Source organism: Hibiscus syriacus, unplaced genomic scaffold (genome assembly GCF_006381635.1).
Source record: "Hibiscus syriacus cultivar Baekdansim isolate YM2019G1 unplaced genomic scaffold, ASM638163v2 tig00010526_pilon, whole genome shotgun sequence".
NCBI classification, from domain to species: domain Eukaryota; kingdom Viridiplantae; phylum Streptophyta; class Magnoliopsida; order Malvales; family Malvaceae; genus Hibiscus; species Hibiscus syriacus.
This window is the reverse complement of record NW_024062222.1, coordinates 48,692-73,090: the sequence shown is the minus strand read 5'-3', so window position 1 is coordinate 73,090 and position 24,399 is coordinate 48,692. Positions and strand designations below refer to the sequence as shown.

Genomic DNA, 24,399 nt, shown 5'->3' with positions numbered 1-24,399 from the left:
CCCCATGGTGTTCAATGTTGTGATTCTTACTCCCCACGGATACTTTGCTCAGGACAATGTTTTGGGGTACCCCGACACCGTGGCCAGGTTGTTTATATCTTGGATCAAGTCCGAGCTTTAGAGAATGAGATGCTCCTCCGTATCAAGCAGCAAGGACTCAACATCACCCCGCGTATCCTCATTGTGAGATTTCTTGGTTACTGCTTTGTTTCAGGTTCTTCGCATGTGATTTTGGCTATTTTGTATGCTTATTTGCCTATGTTCTTTTTCAGATTACTAGACTTCTTCCTGATGCCGTCGGAACAACTTGTGGCCAACGACTTGAGAAGGTATACGGAACAGAGTACTCAGATATTCTTCGAGTACCTTTTAGAACAGAGAAGGGAATTGTGTGTAGTGGATCTCAAGATTCGAAGTCTGGCCATATCTGGAAACTTACACCGAGGTGAACCATTGATCTTCTTATATTCATTCTAGGATGGTAGAACACAACTGTTGTATTTACTAGTAAATCTTTATGTTTCATAGGATGTTGCTCATGAAATTTCCAAAGAGCTGCAAGGCAAGCCAGATCTGATTATCGGAAACTACAGTGATGGCAATATCGTCGCCTCCTGCTTGCACATAAACTGGGCGTCACACAGGTTGTGAGAAACTAATTCGCTCGGATCTTGTATGACGATCTCATATTTCGATGTATTTCAGTAAATGACTTAGTTTTTCACCCTTGTATAGTGTACCATTGCCCATGCTTTGGAGAAGACAAAATATCAGATTCAGATATCTACTGGAAAAAGCTTGAAGACAATACCATTTCTCCTGCCAATTTACAGCTGATCTTTTTGCCATGAACCATACAGATTTCATCATCACCAGTACTTTCCAGGAATTGCAGGAAGGTATACATATATAGAAGATTTGTGTCCTCAGTATTTGATTTAATATTTTCTTGAAATCCGTCCCCGAACTCTGCGCGATAGATCATTAACTATATATTCTCTAATGATTTCCAGCAAGGATACTGTAGGGCAGTACGAGAGCCACACCGCTTTCACTCTTCCTGGTCTCTACCGTGTCGTACATGGCATCGATGTGTTCGATCCCAAATTCAACATTGTGTCCCCCGGTGCTGATATGGATATACTTCCCTTACACCGAGAGAAGAGGAGGTTGAAGCATTTCCATCCCGAGATTGAAGACCTTCTTTGGAGCAAAGTCGAGAATGAAGAACACTTGTAAGTGCAAGCTTTCCATTAGCAAACCGATTACTAAGCATGTGTTGTTCGGTCTAACAATTTCTCCATGATTGTCGACAGATGTGTGCTCAATGACCGCAACAGGCCAATTCTGTTTACAATGGCGAGGCTGGATCGTGTCAAGAATTTAACTGGACTCGTCGAGTGGTATGGCAAGAACGCAAAGCTGCGCGAGCTGGTTAACCTTGTAGTTGTAGGTGGGGACAGGCGAAAGGAATCAAAAGATTTGGAGGAGAAGCCGAAATGAAGAGATGTCGATCTGATCGAAAAGTACAACTTGAACGGCCAATTCAGATGGATATCATCCCAAATGAACAGGATCCGCAACGGAGAACTTTACCGATACATCTGCGACACCAAAGGTGCATTCGTACAGCCCGCATTGTACGAAGCTTTCGGATTGACAGTCGTGGAGGCAATGACTTGCGGTCTGCCGACTTTCGCACTTGCAACGGTGGACCGGCTGAGATTATTGTCCACGGCAAATCCGGTTTCAACATCGATCCTTACCACGGCGATCAAGCTGCCGAGATACTCGTCGATTTCTTCGAGAAGTGTAAGTGGATCCATCTCACTGGGACAAGATCTCACAAGGAGGATTGCAACGTATTGAGGAGAATAAGCTCTAACCAATCTTGTTTCTACTTTTCATATTTGCGCCAACGTTCTATGCCGCTGCTTTGTTCTAACGAAATTCAAATTGATGAAATGGTTTGGAAATCAGATATACATGGAAGATCTACTCCGAGAGACTATTGACACTCACCGGAGTGTACGGGTTCTGGAAGCATGTCTCCAACCTCGAACGCCGTGAGAGCCGCCGTTATCTCGAGATGTTCTATGCCCTCAAGTACCGCAAACTGGTAATTTTCTCACTCCGGTATGCTTTAGTCGTTCTTCAAGGTCTCCGGTTTAATGATATGATGCTGGTTTTGTGAATTGTTGCAGCTGAATCAGTTCCTTGGCAGAGAGTAAACCGAGGGCGATGAACAGCAACGGACCTCTTCTTTTCTGGAGAATAATAATTGTTGTTTTCATTTTGTATTTCTCTTTTTCTTTGCCGGCATTTTCCACCGCTCAATTTAAGCAAAAGTTTGTCCTTTTCATTTTAATTCTTCTCTTCATTTTGTTTTTATTTGATGAATCTCGATGCCTTATCCTTTATTGACCGTTAGAAAAAAATTAAATTCTAATTTCATAATTCAATTTTTTTCTAATTCTTATTTACTAAAATTTATGATTTTAAGTTATTTATTAAAATATTAAATCATAAATTAAACAGTGACTTAATTATATATATATATATGTTTATGAGTTATTTTATTGACACAAATTTAGATATCTAAATCATTAATGAAAGATAAAATTTTCATAATATCACGTCTCATTATCTCGTACCACTCCAGTAGTTATAAAATAGGTGTCAAATATACTCATTTCTTGATATTGGATTTCATGACAAGAAAAGGGAATTACTTAGGGAAGGGCATGAGTCGAGTTTTTGGTCCACTCGACCCGAACCGAGAACAAGAGAGCTTCCACCCGAGATTCGACACGAAATAATAAAAAAATTATTTTTATTTAATAAAAATAGTGACTTAATTTTTTATATATAGAGATGTATTATTGTAATTATCCCTAATATATAAGGTAAAATTATATATTTTTTCGGGTCGGGTCGGATTTATTTCACCCTAAACCCGACCCGAACTCAATTTTTTTTTAGAAAAATCCAACCCGATTGGATCGGGTCGGTCGGAATCCCTAGAATTACTTGTGAACGTATTATGTTATATACCTTTACAAACTGTACACTGCTATACCATCACCATTACAAAGACTGGAGGTTATTGATTGACCCAAAATGCAGGCAGCAGCATTTGAGGCAGAGGCTGCTGCTCTTCTAACCCTACATTTCCTGTTTGGTTCTTTCGAGGTTCTTGTGTTCCAGAGGTTGTCTCGGATAGAAAATAGTTGCCAACGCTAAAACAAATGCAAGACCAACTACTCCACTAAAAGGTTGAAAGGGGTAAGCTTCAGTTACCCAGTGAGGATGGTTGGCCTCATAATTTACAACTCCACTTGTTTGTAGAACAAAACTTGAAGCCATTATCCCAGCCCGCAACCCGATTGAATCGAGAGGCTGCCCTCGTTTCTTTGCCGAATGCCTGATAGAGCCAATGATAAAGCCATAACCCGGGTATCGCCATTAGAGACCTGTAATCCCATTGAACCATTATCAGGGCACTTGTTAGCAAAGTTTAATATTGCAAGGGAGAAAGTTTACCTCTGGGTCAAGAAAATGCAATCCCTGATATGATAATTCCCCAATGGTAGCCAAATCTGCAAAATTTCATCAGGCAACCATGATTTAAAAACCAGTACTTCAACTAGCACAATGCCAGTAGTAACAATTCCTCGAAGAACCATAAAAAGCAGTTTTCCCATAAACTTGGAGCCTAGCCATGGATAAAGTGTGCAGATGATGGAAGAAAATTTGAAGGCAAAGACAAACTGACACAGCCAAGCAAAGCATTTACAGATATTAACATTACAATCGTGACTCCTCCAATCAGGCCCATCAGAAGCCCTCTTATCTGCAAGTAATAATGAAGATATTAACTCATTCTGTCTGTGATAATAGTGGCTGTTTAACTGTTAATTCAAGATTCCTCTCTGACTCAAACCCTTAGTTGGTCAGGTGCGTAAAAGCACAAACTCAAAGACAAAAACCAGCATGCATGATAAGAATCAGAAGCTAACATACTAGACAAATATAAATGCCCCTCCATCTAGATTTTCCTTCAATAAAAGGTTTAAGCAAGAATCCATACCGTTGATGATGTCAAAACCAGGCCATGTTGCTCATGTGGTTTTTCATAACCAAGTGTTCTTTTCCCCCATAACATGACAAGTATCATGAGAGCGACGTATAAGCCAATAATGGAAACAAGTTCAGTGACATGGAGGGATTATTGTTGTCCAGCTCCGCACAAAAGTTGGAAGCGATTGGACAATAACTAGTGACCGCAAACAAGACCCATGCTGACAAAGCCAAGATCCTATGGGAAGAAAGCAGGACATGAGAGGAAAAGTACAACATCAGTACAGCAAGAACATATAACAAACATAAATCTAGGTGGAAAAGTAGAACACCACCAGCACCTAGCACCCAGATATATATCAGAAATGTCAAAAAAAGGTGGATTGGGAAGGTAGCCACTTAATACCTTTGTAGAAGGGGCGTTCAGCTATATGGAGAAATGAGATAAGCCTATCCGTTAAACTCACTGCACCACGTTTACCACCCCAAAGCAAAGCAAATTTACCAACTAACCTCAAGATGCCACCCCTTTGTCCCAAATCTGCTAACAATGCAACCAATCTGCTGACAAAGACACGTGTAAGTAGAGTTCCGAAGAAAACCAAACTGACAACTTCAATGCAACAGACACATAAATCAAGCATATGATAAAGACCTTTCTTGATCCAATTCACCATCCTCCTTTGTAGGTATAATAGACCAGCAACTGACAAGGCTTTCTCTGCAAGACTAATGTTGATTTGGTGTTTGTCACCTACTGTTTTATCACTTCATAAAACATCTCATCTGACAGAGAATTAGTTTTTATGAAAGTTATTGGGTTTCTTTTGATGTTGGTCGTCATTTTCAATGAAATATTTTTTTCCTTCGTATATTTAAGTTTAATATTTATATTTGTATGTAAATTTTGATGAGTATCATCTCCATTTTCTCTCTATATTTGGGTGCGACGTAGTTTTGATTCCTTCAATAGTTAATGAAAACCAATTACCATTTTTAATACATATATATTTTTTGATAATACAATATTATTTATTTTAATGATTCAATGAAAATTTTAATTAAATATTATTTTGATCAATTACTTTACTTCAGATTAATCTTATTTGATTCAAAAGGTAATGAACTAGAATTAAATTAGTTGAATATTAAACTGAAATGGTCTTTCATCATAAATCACTCAAACATGAAGTAGAGTGTTAAATTTAAAAGATCTAAATATTAAAATTCAAATATATATTATAATTAAAATCGATTAAAAGGCTAAATGATATATAATATTATAATCAAATATCATAATTAACCTAAAATATTAGTATTTGAAGCAAATACATTCGATATAAAAGAGTTTCTATAGAATTTGACGACTTAACATCCCAAATTATCTCATCTCCTTGACGCAGTGCTTGGCTCACTCAGCAAGTCCAAAAGCACAACACATGCTTTACTTCATATTTTTAACAATATAAAATAAATATATTATGACATAGCAAAGGGGATGTAGCTCAAATGGTAGAGCGCTCGCTTTGCATGCGAGAGGCACGGGCTTCGATCCCCCGCTTCTCCAGCCTACCTTTTATTTTCTACGGAGAGAAGATTCTTTCTCCGCTCTCCGTGGACATCGTTGTTTTAGTTTTGCTGTGGTTTGGTCTCGAACTCTCTTCTTTCTTCCTCGAATACTCCTCTCTCTCAGCGACGCATATTATTTACTCAAGAGACCCAGTTGGAGCACTCGTAGCAAAAATCTTACTCTGATTGGCCCAAACTTGGTTCAAATTTCCTCTGTTCATCTCCTTGTAAAAAAGGTGTATCATTTTTTTTTCTGAAGTTCGTTTCTCAATTGAATTTTTTCGTGATTTCAGCTTTCTGGAGATTTACGTGTACATTGGTATGAATAAGCAGCATCTTACCTGAATTCTCAGTTCAACTTTATTGACTAATGAGCTTCAAAAGCTAGTCCTTTTATATTTGATATGTTTCTAAGCATATTCATGTTTTCTCCTTTAAGCAGGGCTCCGTTTTACAAATATCAAAATATGCTAATTCCTAGGCTTTCTAGATTTGGATTTTGGATTGCCAAAGAACTATCCAGAGGTTTGCTACTTCTCTCAGTTTGGGTTCATCTGTTACGGTTTGATTCTATGGGAAATTGCCATTTTGCTTTACTTAGAGTGGTATTTTGTTGCGGGTTCTTACCAATGCTTCATCTGAATGAAATGATTTCTCATTTACTGACTTGACTCCAAATTGCTTTCTTTTATATAGGGGGATATACTTGTGTCTCGAGAACAAGATTTAGACAAGGGCCCTGTGGACAATACCATCGTTCTCCGGTCAGTGGTTATTATTTTCATTTTTTCCCCTTTTTCAAAACGATACGGTTATAATTTGACATGCATTATCTATATATTTGTCACTGAAAGCAGCCTAGGACAAGGATATAGTCTACTCTCGTTGGATGTTATGGAAAATGTTTAAAGTTAATAAAGTGATTATGATATGTGCTTGTCCCTGTTAATTATCTTGAATGATGGAGATGACTATGTTACCCTATGGCTTTTAGGAGATGGAATGCATTGACTGCACTAATCAATTCTCTAATGACACAATCAAGCCTTGCCCTCATTATAATTAGGTCGATTCAGCTGTGGACAGTCTTTAGGATATATTTTTTGTCCATGTAAATTGTGGTTTTAGATGAGCCAGTTGACAACATTTTGCAGATTGGTTTTCAAGTGGAAAGATTGTTCTCTTATAATATCTACAGAAGAAATAGTGTGGCAGTAAATTTGTTTAGTGAGGGGATGGAATGATTTGATTAATTTTAGTTATAGTAACAATTTGGGGATTTGTCAGTGGGGTAGGAATATAGCACCAAAACTTGGATGATAAGTATGCGAGAAATCTGGTAAGCATACTAACCAACATTTGACGAAATCCGAACATTAATCAGTTGTAGGTGCCGGTTCTTACCAGAATACATTGAAGTATGAAAAATCTGTGGTTGGTATTGGTATAGAAATTGAAGAATTATAGACAAACAGTTGGTATTGCACTTTACAGAATGGGATAAGAAAACTGAACTTTTCCCATGATCTATTTCTCTTTTCTTCATTTTTTTTTTTGGACAGATTGAATTACTGCCCGAAACTAGAGCTTTTCAGGGGCCATATTTCAAAAGCATCATGATTTTTCTAACTCAGATTCCAACAATTCTTCTGAGGGAGGGGACAAACAGAAAGAAACGTAAGCTGTTTTCAAATAAAATTGTATGAGCATGGTGAACTTGATATCGTTCAGACAAATTTTAGCATACTTCAAGGTGAACTTCAACCTTCAGTGTCCATTAATGCCTCAGGTTATATGTGGGGTAGGGTGGCATCCAGAGCACCAGAACCCCTGAATAGGAGGACTTGTGTCTTAAGTATGCATGTGTCTTTAATCAGATTTTGTGTATTTTTCTTCTCTACTTTCCATCCCTGCACAATGGGCTTTTAAACTTCTATTTGGTGGAAGATTCAGATTGTGATTCATTCACCGACAATTAAAGTTTGGAGTTTGATAGCATATCAAACATTGTTCTTTAAACACTTAATGGTTCTGTATGTATTTAATGTACAACTGTTTTTTTCTCCATTTATTCAAGTTAGATTATCTTATTTTTCAGGATACCTGTCACATTTGTCTCAAGGATGGAGAAGAAATCTCCATTAAAGTGCCCATCGGAATGTCAATTTTGGAAGCAGCTCATCAAAATGATATAGAGGTCGAAGGCAAGACTTATGATCTATTATTGATCCATTAATTTTGTAGCGTTCCATGGATCTAACAATTGCCTTATTCTTTTGTGATACAAATAACCGTTTTGGTAACAAAACAGATATTTACTTGATTGATTACTTTACGCTTCTTTCCTAAAAATAATGTCTGATTGTGCCATCATTGCAGGAGCATGTGAAGGCTCACTTGCCTGTTCAACATGCCATGTCATAGTGGGTATGCTAATCAAACGTCATGCTGTTGATTGATTCATAATAATTCATAATCTTCTTTCAAACAAACTATTTAACTTTTTTTGCTAGGATATGGAGTACTATAATAATTAGAAGATCCATGTGATGAGGAGAATGACATGTTGGACCTCGCCTTTGGTCTTACAGAAACGTGAGTTCATTCATCACATAGAATACAAACATACATATATATGTATATGTATGTATGTATTATGTATGCATGTAATACGTATATTGAAGTTTAATCTAAATGGATTGTCATATTCTTGAACTTTTCAGGTGTTGACCAGGATGTCAATAATCGCAAGGCCTGAACTGGATGGAATCCGTTTAGCAATCCCTTCCGCCACTAGAAACTTTGCTGTTGATGGGTATGTTTTAAAACCACATTTGAAAAATACAACACCTGACCCTGGTTAAATGATCATAAAGAATGCGGTCATTCAGTTTTGTACCTTCTCATTTGTATTGAATCAACAAGCATCAAATCTCCTTGAGTGATTATTTTGGCATTAATTATTGCGTATTGAATTCCTAATAATTCCTGTGACACTGATTCTATACATCAAATGATATCAACAAGTTCTATGACCATACTTGCATGTGCACCTCTCTCTCTCTCTCTCTCTATATATATATATATATATATATATATTAATGCAACAAGTTTGAATTTCCGCTGCATGTTCAGAATATTTCTTCATTTATTTTATTTTCATCTTTCTATTGATATCACAAACACAGGAAACCCCTATAAGTCCTTTTGAGGACATTGAAATTGAATGACTCTATGGTGAATTGATGATTAGTTCTACTTCACTTATTAGCATTTATTGTTTTCCTTTTCTGCATCAGCTGATTCTTATCTGAGATGCACATTAATAAAGAAAAAGAAGCGACTGTGTGATCATTTTAGTTTTGGTGACTATAATCCTGACTGCCATAAGGGCTAAATGCTTCGGCAAACCAGCTACTCTTCCTCCAAGAATTCCATCCCATTTCTTCACAGATTTCATCACTGTGATTGATGCTAAATGTCGAAATGCAGTGCCTCTTGTAGAACCTGGTTGTCCTCCTCGACACCTCCATTTCCTTATATATCTGTTCCAGCATGCTTTCGACACTCGGGAGCTTAAACTTCTCATCCACATATCGGGCTAGCCACATGCTACGAAGCTCTGAGGTGTGAAGGTTCGCAACGCTTTCGATATAACCCACGAAAGCCATGTTCGGTATCAATGGGTGGATTGTGCCCCTGCCAGAACAGTAATTAATCATCAGTTAGTCTGAAAAGTCTTGTCGAAAAATCCCAAACTAAGCTCTATTTTCGCTATGTTTTTTACCTATACAGGGGAATGATTCCAGAAGGATGATATCTATTAAACTACAGAAAAGATCTGGTAAAATAGTTTTGAGTTTCTCTTTCCATCATAACCAGTCGCGAGAATCACAACATCGGCCTTCATTTTAGTTTTGTCATCGAACTCGATCCCTTCTTTCCAGAACCACCAATTCGATGATTTTTTTAAAACAATGTTCCCCTTATCAGCCTCGGTGAAGAAATTTTCAGGCATGATGGCCATCTGACATGAAGCGTAATCTTCCTCAAATGGTGGTCTGGTTTCAATCCATACTTTTGCAATGGAAGTTTCCAAAGCAAGTAGGATTTCGACGAACTTCGAAACCCCTCGCCTCTGCAGAAAAGAGAAAAAAATACAAGTATCAGTTATATAGAACACCATGTGCATGTAATATATATGTCTTTTAAGGGCGTTAAGAAATGTCAACTCACCATGGGAGATAAGAGATAGCAGGCAGGGTCCTGAGAATGCCTTGGTTAGGCCTTTCATGGAGGAACTGAGAAGATCTTGTTGAGTATAACAAGAAGAAAGGCAAACCCCACACCCAATAATGTGGAACAGTCCAGTGAAGTCCTTACTACCATGGTGCATGACTGCCCTTCAGGCCCTTCAAATAATCATTTGGAGCAAATAAATAAATCAAACCCATGTAAATTTCGGCCTTCCTATCGTGGAAAACCATGCAAAATTTACTCCTTTTATCTCTTATTATATAAGAAATCATTAATTAATCTATCACTTGGTTAGTGAATATAATATTCGAAACTTATAATAAATCAATTACTTTGATATTAACCATCTCATTTACTAGATAAATTACCTTGGTTTGCTTCTGCACACTCTACGGCAAGATCAATGGCTGATTTTTTGTAGCCAACGACTGCAACTTTTTTCCCTTTGAGTAGTTGAGTAGCAGCATCCTTGTCCAGCTTGCAGTAATCAAGGGAATGAAGGACCTTCCCTTGGAACACTTCGGGTCCTTTGTTGTTTGGGAATTTTGGGATCCTGGGTATATCCCCATATTTTCCAATGCATACAACCACAAACTCGAACGCATACAACTGAAAGTAAATAAGCATCAAACCATGGATCGTACCATCAACAAACAAACCCTTCTTATTTTGTTGGTTTAGTGATTAAAAAGCATCAAACCTGAAGGTTTTCAGAATTATTCCTTCTCACTGCAATCTGCCAAACCGGGTGGCCTGGCAATGGACTCACATATGCCCCAGCATTTGCAGCAAGCTCGGTTGATTCATGGTGACCGACGAACCGGAGCTCCATCACCTTTGAGTTGAACTCGACAACTTCAGAACATCAAAGTGGTTTTAGCATATGATTCCAAGTAATGCACAATCTCAACATGAGTAGGGAAACTTGGATCACTCTGTTAGGCCATGGGAAATCCGAGAACTCGTAATCCTTACGAGCAGATTGTAGTTTCGTAGATTTATACGCACAGGATTTCCACACCCCGCCTATCGAATCCGATGCCTCGAAAACGACCGGGCTGTGGTGAGATAGCTGTTTAGCAGCTGCGATGCCACTAACACCAGCTCCGATGATGGCAATCTTGGAGATGATCGAAGGAGTGGTTTCATGGTGAAGATCAGCCATTGAAAATTTCGAGTCTCTTGCAGAGAAATGAAGCGTAGCTAGGGTTGGAGAGTATGAAGGTGATGAAAGCTTTCAGCATTTGCACGTTATATATAGTTGCATGGAACGGGAGAGTCATTGTCAAAAGCACGTGAATTTTGACGTAAGAGTTCGGTATATAGAGAGAAAATGGCGCAGACCAATTCATTTCGTTCGTATATGTAATATTATTACAGTTGCAAATGCGGATTTGGTCCCTTATTATCGTCACCATAAAAATGAGCATATTTCTACTTAATTATTACGATCTTCAATACTTCTGATATATCTGATTAAATTTGCATGTAACTCCAAATAAAATTATTTGAATCCAAATAATACGAAGAAAACAATATATCTTTATCACTAAATTTCTTCATTTCTCTTACTCACTTGCTCACCCTATGGTTTAACTTTTCTTTTAAGACACATTGAATTTAGTGAGTATGATTAAGTTAAACACTCTTATAAAAGTTTAATATTTTAAGGATTACTTGAGCAGACATATTTGGTTGAGTGGTCCAGCTTTCATTTTTCATCGTATTTATTTTAAGTCATGAATTCTAGATTACTAAGTGCATTCTCCTTTCTTTTCCTCCCTATTTCCCTCCCCTCTAGACATGATTATAATTAAATTTATAATAAACATATTTAGTCGAGTGGTCAAGCTATTCATCTTTTTTTCTCATATCTTCTTAGGTCGTAGTTCTAGATCTATTAAGAACATTCCTCTTTCTTTCCCTATTTCCCTCCCCTCTGGATAGGATGATTACTCAGGTACGACACGAGTCTAACGTTTAAAACAATCAAATAAGGATCTAACCTTCTAAATATTTAAATAAGGTCTACTAATTTTTAATATACTCAAATAAGGGTTTAACATTTTCAAATATGCTTTAAATTGAAAAAAATTGTTGTTAAAAATTAAGCACTTATATACGATTACAAAGATATGTCATTTAAACAGTAAGAGAACACAACAATAATATCGTATGATCAGGTGACCTTTTACATACTTTACCCTTTTATTATGGAAAGGAATAATACTAGTCCGTTCCATGGAATCTATGGGAGGCTGCTTCTCCCTCCCCGGTATTAAGGTTTACATAGTTCTTGCCTATCAAGTTTAGGGAGAGACAAAAGACTTTGACTTGGACAAAATTGATTTCACATTTGGTCCGTTTGAGTGACCTTCCATTGTGGGTGGCGCAGCCAAAATACAATCCCACATCCACAAAATGTGTGGAAGGGGAGCGGTCCGAGTGCACATTCATATAACCACTTTTGAATATCAATGCCTTGTACTGCTTTTCCCCCAAGACGACCGTGGAACATACCAACAATTAGTGGTTGCTTGCCAAAGGTTTGAAGCGAAAATTCTAGAAACTTCTTTCCCCCATAGCTACTTCTAATTAATTGTTACTGCACAAAGATATTTTTACTAGCCAAAAAAGGCGGGTTTTTGTATTTTTGAAAAAAATCAATATGGTCATCGTATTATTTTTTTAATGTGAGTCTCTAACTCATAAAATAAATTGAATGTGGTCCTTTGACAAACATTTTTCATTGATATTATAATACTAATGTAATAATTAACAGTGCTGACGTGATAATCCACGATATTAATATGACAATTCAAAATGACAGATTAACATGAGAATGACATGAAATGTTGGTTAAATTGGTAACTTTTCTTTGCAAGTTCTCTTTTCCATTTAGGACAAATAGAAATTTTGATGACATCGTAGAACTGAGTTATGCTGAGAAATAATTATGAAATTCGTTGTAGATTTACTACTAAAATGGATAATAAGACGATACTAGACATTGAAGGAGGAGGTTCAACCACGAAAAAAAATAAGAGAGACAAAAGATATCGTGTCACGTCAAGTTTTTTTTTTTAAAGTAATAACAATGAATGTACTGAAACAAATAAAAATGTTAATGTGTGACTATTTTTAGAGTTTACCCTAATATTTAATGTCGAAAACTAGAATTAGATCACTTTCAGTGCATCACTAGAGTAGAAAAAATCTCTACTTTGAAGATGAATTTTAACTCCAGCCCATCTCCACTTTCAACGCGATAATAGATAAAAGCTACAGTGATACTCTACATCTAGAGTTGCAGTGTAGCTACGCTACATTTTTTTGTTATTTTTATTTTTTTACTTTATTTATTTTATTTTATTTTTCTTTTCCTTTTATTTGTTATATTATTTTATCTTGTTCTATCTTTTATGTTTTTTATTGTAATTTATACACAATAAAATAAAAATTAAACATATATAAATTCAAGTAGATTAAATTGTAAATAGATAAAAATAAATTAAAATTAGATAAATAAACATATTAATAGTTAAATATTGTGAATAAAGTAGAGTTGGTAGTAATGTATAAATAGTGTTGGAGATAAATTAATCTTTTATCTTTAGAGTAGAGATAGAGATGTTGTAGAATAGAGATGAGGGCTGGAGATAACCTTATATATTTTCCATTACAACTACACGCCACTCTTATATAATTTTAAGAGTAAATTATGCATTTAATACCTAAATTATTATTTTAGTCTGTTTTAATACTTAAACTTTCAATTTTTTTAAAATCATATCTAACATTTAATTTTTGTTCCATTTTAGTACATGCCATTAAAAACTGCATGTTTACTACCTAAAATATCAGTTTTAGTTCATTTTAGTACTTAATCTTTCAATTTTTTAAAACTTTAACGTTGACTTTAAACAGAATACTAGAATAAAACAAAAAATAAATTTTAAATATAATTTTAAAAAGTTAAAAATTAAAATACTAAAATAAATCAAAACTGATAATTTAAATATTAAATGTATAATTTATCTCAATTTTAATTGTGTGAACTCCAAAAAAAACTGCCGCCAATAATTGTGGCATTAGTACTAGAGGTGTGCAAAATTACCTGACCCGGTTGACCCGACTTGCTGACCCGGATTTAAAAAAATCGGGTAATTCTCTAAAAAAAATTACCCTGCCGGGTCGGGTACCGGCCCAACATTTCCGGGTCGGGGGGTCACAAAATCTAGTCTCTAAAAAAATTACCCGGCCGGGTCGGGTACCCGGCCCAACATTTTCCGGGTCGGGCCTGGGTCACAAAATCTAGTTTTTCCGGGTACCCGAGTACCCGGTTAGTTTTTTTTTTATATATAATTATATAAAATATAATGAATTATTTATATTATGGATTATTATATTTTGTATTTTGAACTTTTAAATTTTATGTTCGGATATTAGAGTATGTAATTCGAAGTTTCGAACATTTAAATTTGTGTGTATATTTTTTTAAATTAATAATTTGAAAATAAAAAATTAAAAACCGGGTATCAGGTACCCGATTACCGGGTACCCGCAAAATCCAAGAAACCTATTATCGGATACCTATAACATCCGGGTTGGGACACGAGTCAAAAAATTATCGACCCGGAAGTTTTGGGTACCCGGAAATCGGATACCCGAAAATCCGGGTACCCGGATTTGTACACCCCTAATTAGTACTAGTCATTAAGCTAGTCATTAAGCGAGGGAGACGTGGGGTATTGGATTTTCATTTTTCATTGGACCACTTGTCTGCTCCCACGTGCCTTAGTGATATTCACACAATACATATATTTTCTTTGACGCTCTTAACTCTCAGCCTCATATACCCATGAATGTGACGGTTGAATATAAGGTTAAGTAAAGATGTTATAAAAAACGTTAATATTTTTTTAATATTTTAGATAGAGTGTTATTTAAAATATTATTTTTTATCAAAAATATTAATATTAAGTGTTATTTAAAATATTATTTTATACTAAAAATATTAATATAAAAAATATTTATTTTAGATAACGAAATTAATATTTTCGATAAAAAAAATAACATTCTAAGTAGCACTCTAACAAAAATATTAAAAAATCATTAACATTTATTATAGCATATTTAATTAGAGTTATATTAAATTGCAGTAATACAAAACTACCCAATATATTCGGCTGAAAATCACCACCAATTATAACCCACCACCTGTCACACATAATATTAACCTAAAACTCGGCTTATCTAATTGGCATCTACCTAAGCATATTAGCATCTTCGCTTCCGATTCTCAGCATTTGGAATTCTTCATCAAGATCCCCTCCCTCAACTTGACCTATCCAACGGCCCATATTTCCTTATCCTACACCTAATCCCTTACCATTTATAGGCGCTTCAGATTGTTCTTCTCACAAACCACACGAACAAAATGAAGCAGTTGTTGGATTCTCGGCTCGAAGCTTTAGCATTTAACTACCTGAGTTTGGGATCTTCACTGTTGTTAATAATCTATGGACGTGGGTCGCTGTCATCACGGCGGCAGTTAGTTTTGGAGAATCAAAGCTGCCGGCGCCGCCACCTCCTCTTCGACCGTTAAAAGTCACAAGCAGGGCTGGTCGACTACCGAAGTTGAAGAAAAACCGACCGTTTCAGCTCTAGCTTCCGTTACGGGGACGACGAGCGTTTCGCGGTTCGTTTGCAATGGCGGGGTGACGAAAAGTGGGAAGCCCAGGTTGACTGTTATTACGAAGAGGACATCGATGGTGAAACGACGGATACGGAATGGAGTGAAGGTGACGGGAACTGTACGGAAGGGAGTTGCGGCGGGGACCGGTGGGAGAGTTGGGAGAGAGTGTTGAGGTTGAGGAAAGGGGAGACGGGGTGGTACCGTTATCAGGATTTGACGGCGATAAACGGAAACGTTGTTCGGTTATGGGATGGTTCGTGTCGAAGAGCAAGGTACAGCTGAGCTGTTTCGTATGGCAATTGGTGTTTCCTTAAGAAATAAATTTGTAGTTTGGTAATGTTTTCCCCTTTAATCATTGGCTTAATGACTTTTGGTTTAAGGTTTGGAAACATGTAAATGTATTTTTCGGACAAACCATTAACAAAACCAATGCAAAAGCTTTTAGCAATCGGTTCTTGTTTTTGTAGTTTAAATATTTAAATTTTAGTGATCAAAATAAGAGTAATAAGAAAGTTGAGAGATGAAATATATAATTTACCCTAAATAATACCGGGTCAAAAGTGAAATTAGCTATAAAAATTGATCGGCACCGTCCCGTTGCGGATGCGAACAAAAAACAAGAAGCTTCGTGCATGCAATTCAAATGTGTCTTGTGAGTTTTATAAAACAAGTAGATGGTAGTTTATCTCGAAATCGAAGTGTTTCGATTCGATATGATTTTATAAGATCAAATTTTCTTAAAAAAGAAATCGAGTTTGGACTGGGTCTGGTCGGATCGAATTCAGATATAGGGTGAAAAAACTCTAATCCGACTTGACCAGGGGATAATAATGTAAATTTTTGAAAAATATTATTATTTTAATTAAATCCTTATTTTATACCGGGTCTGGTCAAGTCAGGTTAGATTTATACTCTAAAACTTCGGGTGGAATCAGAGTTGAGTGGAGAATATATTCTTTTAGGTCAAGTTGAATCAGATTAGAATATAAATTTTTTAAGTCGAGTCAAATTGAATGAAGAATATATAATTTTTGGGTCGAATAGAATTTAAGTGGATGATATTTTCGAGTTGGGTTAGATCGATAAAAACTTGACCCTACTCCGACGCGTTGCCATCCTATATGGGTGTTATTAGCAATTTAGCATTTGTATCGCAATACAAATCCCTGCAGTTTGCCCCCGCCGTTCCATGTTAGAGAACAAAATCAATAGACGATGATACCAACATGTTCTCTAATATTGTACTGATTATAGCCTAATCTAATGATGCTCTAATATGACTATAGATGCACATAACCGGATTTAAATCCGATCCGGATCGGATAAAAATTGATCTGGTTTTTTCACTAAGTCAAAAAACCGGTTTATAAAAAAATCGGTTCGGATCATAACCGGTTTGGAGGGCCGGATAATGTAACCGATGTAACATGTTTTTAATCAGGTAAAAAATCCGGTTATCTAATTTTTTAAACCTCATACCGAATTTTTTTCCAGATAAAAAATCAATTTTTTATCCGGTTTTTTTCAAATCCAATTTCAGATATTTTTTATGCAAAAATTAGATATTCGATTTTTTGTGTATCTCTAAATATGACCCACAGCAGTGCCCCAATTATTATTTCATTTCAACACGCTTAAAATTCGGTGAAACGAGAGGTTTAGGGTCCCAACTCTGGACTAACAAAAGTGAGGTTTTAGATGGAATGGAAGGCTCACTCGCCAGTCGCCACTCAGTTTTTGTGTTGTGCCCTTCATATTAACCCCACCATTGCCAGTTGCCCAGTCGTACTGACTCACTGACTGCAACTCGGCTTCACATGGACATAAACCATTTCGGAGCTACATAATTGATAAAGCAGAGATTGTCCAACACATGTTTTGGAGGGAAATTGGATAGTTGAGTGAAAGTAACAATTCTATTAATTCATTGTCTATTAGAGAGTATTGGGCAAAATAAACAACTAATAAATCATATATAAGTTCAACAATTTTGATAAATCACATTTCATTCCTATTCTTTGAATTATATTTTATTAAATCAACAAATGTAATGGGAACTGTTTCCTTGGAGATATGAAAGTGTTTTGAGTTTATATGAACATAAATGGAACAAGTCGTTTGGCGGTGGTGGTGGTGGTGGGTCAGAGCCACCCCTGCAACTCTGTGTGCATCACATGTTTGGGGCCAAGAGCCCTCCATCTTTACCAGGTTGTTATCGCTTTAAATGATTCCTTTCTTTGCATGGCTCTATGGTTGCATTAGTTTCCACATTGATAGTTTGGGGACGAATTATAATTATTTTTAAATATATATTATTTTTTGTTTATTTTAAATTAATAAGAAATTTATTTATAATTTTTTACTGTTAATCTCACTTTGACATCGAATAGGAACATTAAAGACGGTCGCAACCCGGAGATACCGTCATGCTTCAGTTGCATTGTTCGATCCAATAGGAACAGTTCTCTCATCCATATTATACGGCACCTTAATATATAACAAAACTGGCATTGGATTGGAATTATAAGAGTGGGTGGGGGTAGATCTGAACCCCTTTTCTTCATTGGGTAGAGAAGGGCAATAAATAGCCAGCATTGGAATGCCCTCTCTCTAATTAATTATTTGCCGACGTTTTCCTGCTCCTCCTTGCTTTTGCATCAACTCCCAATAAGCTTCATCCTCAAATTACCACTTCTATCCTTCACATCATACGCAGATGTATGTGATTCTCAAATTACACGTCGAACCCTAGTCTTACTAGAGGCGGCAAACAGAAGATTTAGATCCGGTTATTTTGGGTTTAGATTATATTCAATTTTTTATTAGATTGAGTCTGGTTCGAATTTAATTCGGTGTATAGTAAATTGGGTCGGATTGGGTAGCGGGTTTGTTTAATTTTTGATTTGGGTGATTATCGGATCGATTGTTTTTCTGTTCGGATCAATATCAGACCAATTATTTTTGGATCGAGTCAAAATCTGATCGGTTGAATTTTGGGTAGAGTCAATATCATATCGATTGATTTTTTATTTATGGCCAACCTTTGGATTTGGTCAATTAAGTATATATAGAATTATTGACATGTTCTTGTAAAAATGTATTCTTGTTTATTAATCTTATCATTTAGGCTTAATTCGGTTATAAGTCTAATCAATTATATATAAATTTTGGGTTCAGATAGCTTTCGATCCGGATTAATTTTGGATTGAGTTAAATTCGGTTCGGATTGTTTTGGTTCAGGTTATTTTCGGTTCGAGTTGCTTTTAGTTTGGGTTATTTTCGGTTCGTATTGTTTTTGATTCGTGTCAAATTGGATATGGGTCCATATTGAGTTAACTAAATTTTGGATCGGGTATGGTTTGCGTTTCATATCAAATTTGATTATCATGTTTAAGTTAATATCAAATATTGGGTCGGGTAAATTGGTTCGAGTCAAATTTGTCAGGTCTAAGTTTGATAGAATTTTTGAAAATTGACTTTTGAAAATATGATAGATTTTTTTAAATTCCATTTAAAAGTTCAGATTAAAATTTAAATGTTTGAGATTATTGTTTAAAAGTAAGTTTAAGGATAAAATATTCATTACATACATTTTGTTGTAAATTAAAATTATAAAATTTAAATTATATTTACACTTATTAATATTATGATATATAAAATTTATTAACTTAAACTATAATAAAAATATAAAAATATTTTATTAAAAATATATTATCAATAATTTTTAACACGTGGATATAAAATTATTATGAAATAATATTTTAAATATTTATTTTGATAAAAAGAATATTACAAAAAGATATATTAGTGCTTGCAAATTAAAGTGAATTTTAATATATAAATCATGAATTTTATTTATTTTTAAGTAATTAAAATAAATTATTAAATAATAATTTAGTAAAATTATTAATTTTAAATTATTAAAATAAAATATAAACATATAATTAAATGAAATTCAAACAGTAAAATTATAATTTACTTTTAAACTCAAATTTAAAAATGAAAAAAATACAAATTCTATCTATTCCTGTTGATTTAAAGTCATTTTTTCCGTTATAATTTTTATTTTTTTTTTATCTGTTTGATATTGATTCTATTGTTAAAATATTTTTTAAATTAAAGTACGTTTAAAAAATCACACCTGTCAAATGAATTCAAAGGTAATATAGTCATTACGTCAATTATAATTGCTTGTCATCGCTCTCCCCTATAAAGGTCCTTCTCCCCGTCAAAGAGAAGCACCAAACTTCAACTCAGAACACTCACAGCACCGCTCGACAATGGAAATCCCTTTCTTTCTCATAACAATCCTCCTTTTACTCTCCATCTCCGCCACCGCCGCCGCCCCATCAAAGCCTGGCGTATCGAATGATCTGGTTCGTTCATCGTGTGTCCACGCCAGCTATCCAAGCCTCTGCTTCAGGACCCTTTCTTCCTACTCCGGCCCAGCCGACACCCCACGTGACTTGGCCCAAGCAGCCGTCAAAGTCAGCCTGTCCCGTGCGAGGAAAGTGTCGACCTACTTGACGACGAGGGTGACGGGGAAGAGCAAGAGGGAGCGAGTTGCACTGAGTGATTGCGTGGACCAGATATCCGACTCGATGGACGAGTTGAGCAAGACCCTACAGGAGCTGAAGCACTTGAGAGGGGAGACGTTCGGGTTTCAGATGAGCAATGCTCAGACATGGGTGAGTGCGGCGCTGACGAATGAGGACACGTGTCTCGATGGGTTTGAAGGGGTGGACGGAAACGTTAAATCGGACGTGAAGAGGAAGATTACAAATGTGGCTAAGGTCACCAGTAATGCCCTGTACATGATCAATAGGCTGAATGAAAGTCGTGGTAGGCACCGTTGAATCCTTGATGACGAATAATGGACGGTTGTGATTTAATTGGCTTATCATGTTCACGGTTTTTCTTTTTTCAAGCTGTATGTGTATAATATTTGCTATTTATAGATTAGCAGAATATGATATGCCTTTAATCTCGTGTGCCTATTTTTTGATGTTTTCTCCTTTATAAATTTCAAGTTAATTTTAATATTTATTACACTCGGGAAACTGAAATATTCCCTGGTTATTAATCTAATATAACTTTTTTAACTTATTATCAATGTCGGACCAAACTGGGAATTGAAAACGAAATGTCAGGAGAGGGGTCCCATCCCATGGGTCAATTACGACCCACCAACGTGTCTGCCATTCTCGGGATAAACAATTAACGATGACAAGTTTCAAAAGCTTATTTGGCTACAACATAAATAATATTTGTTCTAAATGATCAATTCCCTCCCCACGATTTGCGTCTTTATCCAAATCCAACGGTTTAAAGCTTCCAAGCCGATTCCTCAAGTTTACATCACCGAAAATCCTCGGAAAAATTATTTATTTGTGTAGACACCTATTTTCGTCTGATTTTTATTTATATATACATATCTATATATTATATAGTTTACAAATGTTTTAAAATACATATAATATATATAATTTTGAGAATAGCTTTTTGAAAAGTATATATTATATGATATATAATATATGTTTTTTTTCGAAAACATTTTAAAAATATATATAATATATAGTCTTTGAAAACATTTTGGAAATGTATAATATATATATATATATATATATATATATATATTTAAAAGCATTTTTTAAAACGTATATAATATATAGTTTTGAAAAACCTTTTTTGAAAATTTATATGATATATAGTTTTGAAAACATTTTGAAAACATTTATATATTATATAGTTTTTAAAAATGTATATATATTTTTTTTAAAGCATTTTTTTAATATATATATTATATAATTTAAAAAAAAACATTTTTGAAATTATATATATGTTTTTTAAAAAATATTTATATATATTATACTATTATATTATTATTATTATTTATTATTATTATTATTAGTGTAATTATTTTATTTATTATTATTATTTCTTATTTAATCATTTTTGTTTTATGTTTTTTGTTCAGGGTCCAGAACGAGGTCCAAGCAGACAGCAGGGCCTGACCCAGCCCAGAAACAAAGTCCAAAGATTAGGGTTTCCACGTTAAGTCCAGCGCCGCATCAGATTCTGGACCGTTGGATCTGACCCAATCCAACGGTCGAGATCAAGGGTTACAGAGGATCGAAAGTCATTGGCCGGCCGAGTATTTCGGCGATGTGCAACACCAAAACCGGAACTACTCGGACTGAACCATCCGAGATCACCGAGAACGACCCCGGAATATCCGGGATCGACCCCAAAACAGTCGGAAACGGACCCCCATCGGGGCCTATAAACACAACAGAGAGAAACCATCAGGGGGAGGAGAGAGATACCATACAGAAAACCGAGCCATCACATACCAGAAACCAACATCGGCCAACCGACACAAAAATCCCATCACCACCGAAACGCAGAGCATCATCAAGAAAGATAGAAACCAAACCAAAACCAAAACAGTATACAAATAGAAGCCATCAACAAAAAACCAAACGGTGAACATCAACACAACAGAACTACAAAAACAAGCAAAAGACGAAAACTTTCTAAACCGAAAGTAAAACAAACAAAGTTCCAAACTTTGTTTCGGGGCGAAGGCTCGGCGTGCACCTCGTCGAAGAAACCCCCGGAAAAGTGAAAGGCCAACAAAGGTAACGTTTTCTGGGTGAGGGTTTGGGAGGTTTTCATGTCTGGTTTTCCTGTGTTTGAATCTGAGAGGAGAGAAAAGGAGGAGACGGCTGAGGTTAGAAATGGGAGAGGGTTTCTGCCGAGATTGCAGTTAAGGGGGTATTTAAAGACCCCGAAACGACGCCGTTTAAGGGACTTAGGGCATCTCTGGGTTGACATATGGGATGATCGCAGAACGGGTCCCTCCTTCTTTGTAATATCATTTTCTAGCCATGGATTAAACTTTTAATTTCTTCTATTTTGAGCTTCAATGTTTTAATTCTTTTATTTTAGTATGACTCTTATATGCTTTGTTATTTTCATTAGAGTTTGACTCTGGATATTACATTTGCTAGTATTTCATTTTAGTCACTGTCTTGTTTAAGTTTAATTATTATTTTGTCCCCAACCCTTATTTTTATTATTTTTTATAAACTTTTTTCATTCCCGTTTTTCCTTTTTTTAGTTTTTCTATTTTAATATTTTTTATATTTTTCAATTCTTTTTCTTCATGTTGTTTATTTTATTTTATTTCATATTTATTAGTATATTTATTATTATTTTTTTATTTCATTTTTATCTTATTTGCCCTAAATTTATTTTATTATTATTGTTTTTTATTACTTTTGTTTATTTTGTTTTTTACTTATTTAATATTGTTTTCCTTTTATTCATTTTTCAATTATCTTTTTATTTTATTTATTTTTTTTTTCTTTCTTCTCTCCTTTGATTCATTATTCTAGTTAATTTATTATTATTATTATTATTATTATATTTTTTTTTGTGTTTAATGTTTTTGATCTTTTTTAGAGAAATTCCAGCTGATCAAATGGTAAGTAATTCGAATCGAATAATTTAAATTTTAATTTAAATTCCAATTTTCGCAAATAAAGACAACCGGCAAATTAATCGGTACCGAAAGGGCAGTTCAAGGGTGCTAATCCTTCCTTGACCGTAACCGACTCCCGAACTCGATACGTTTCTGGTACAACGCAGATCAGGTAAGATGGTGTTCGACCCACCTAAATTCGATTTAAAGTGGTCGGTGGCGACTCTAACCCAATTATTCAAGTCGAAGCCCAATTCCGGGAGACAACCGAAAGACGGTTGCGACAGCTTGGCGACTCTGCTGGGGACAGGTAAGTGAGTCAGGCCAGAATTAATTTTCCGTTGTCTTTTTATGCGAAAATTGTAAATTTAAATTTTAATTTATCTATTCGATTCCAATTATTTACCTTAGATTATTTTGTTTCAAATAAATAGTTGTACTAATGTTTTTTAATGATTTCAGATTTTTTTCAAAATTGTCATCTCTAAGCTCTAAACCCGAGCTCCGAACCCTTTTAAGTGGGGGTGAAAGCGACGCATTCGTGTGAATTTATTCACCGCATATGCCTAGCAAGTAGCCTTCGGGATTCATATACCTTATGTCTTCGTGTGAATTTATTCACCGTGCGGGCATAAGGGAATGTGTCCCCTCGAGTTTAACTTAGTCCACACAAGCCTGTGATGGGTTTAGGACTAAGGGTCTGGTAAGCCCAAGGGGGCACCGGCAAGGAGAACTCGAGTACCGTTTTTAGAACCTAAACCGAGAGAGTACAGGGAAGTAGAGCCCGCCCCAAAACCTCATTCCGAACCCTAGGATGCTTTGTTTCCTGCTTTATTTCTGTTCAAAGCATGCGAACTAGACAAATATGCGGTTAGGATTTGTTTAAAATTAGCCTGCGGAATAGAAATCATGTCTGGGTAGGAATTAAAGCATGAGGGGTAGATATCATGTGGGGTAGGATTTTTTTTTTTTTCATTTTTATTATTGTTTTGATTTACCTCACTAACTCTTTTATTTTTGTCTTCTTTTATTATGTTTTTATCATTCGCATCATTTAAAACGGGGTGTAGATCCACCAAAAATGTGTTTGTTAAACGTAAATAATCTGCATTAATGGGCAAAGGGGTTATAATACAAAGAGATAAAAAGCTCAGAAGTCCAACCGTGATCAAAGAATACTCAAAGGCAAAGTTGCAGGGGCAATACGAGGAAAGGTCACTGACTCGGTCGCTCCTTTCGAAAATACAAGAACAAGATAGTGAAACACTAGCTGAGCTAGATGCCATTACTGACGAATTCAAGAAGCAAG

General features: G+C 35.4%; 1 protein-coding gene, 2 long non-coding RNA genes, 1 other non-coding gene and 3 pseudogenes across 4 annotated transcripts; 6 read left to right on the top strand and 1 right to left on the bottom strand.

The window, feature by feature from the left end:
* Positions 1-4: 4 nt before the first annotated feature.
* LOC120203935 lies at positions 5-2,400 on the top strand (annotated as a pseudogene).
* A 3,174-nt stretch (positions 2,401-5,574) lies between these two features.
* TRNAA-UGC lies at positions 5,575-5,647 on the top strand. Its single transcript has one exon. It is a non-coding gene; the product is annotated as a tRNA-Ala (tRNA).
* A 58-nt stretch (positions 5,648-5,705) lies between these two features.
* Positions 5,706-7,885, top strand: LOC120203929 (annotated as a pseudogene).
* Positions 7,886-8,051: 166 nt separating this feature from the next.
* Positions 8,052-8,609, top strand: LOC120203925. The gene is made up of 2 exons (XR_005523906.1): positions 8,052-8,244; positions 8,373-8,609. It is a non-coding gene; the product is annotated as an uncharacterized LOC120203925 (long non-coding RNA).
* Positions 8,610-8,778: 169 nt separating this feature from the next.
* On the bottom strand, positions 8,779-11,071 carry LOC120203928 (annotated as a pseudogene).
* A 4,157-nt stretch (positions 11,072-15,228) lies between these two features.
* On the top strand, positions 15,229-24,243 carry LOC120203934. The gene is made up of 3 exons (XR_005523907.1): positions 15,229-15,876; positions 16,279-16,284; positions 24,232-24,243. It is a non-coding gene; the product is annotated as an uncharacterized LOC120203934 (long non-coding RNA).
* LOC120203933 (pectinesterase inhibitor 3-like) lies at positions 19,857-20,653 on the top strand. Its single transcript, XM_039204069.1, has one exon. It carries the CDS (start codon positions 19,885-19,887, stop codon positions 20,458-20,460), a length of 576 nt encoding a protein of 191 aa, XP_039060000.1. The 5' UTR covers positions 19,857-19,884; the 3' UTR covers positions 20,461-20,653.
* Positions 24,244-24,399: the final 156 nt, after the last annotated feature.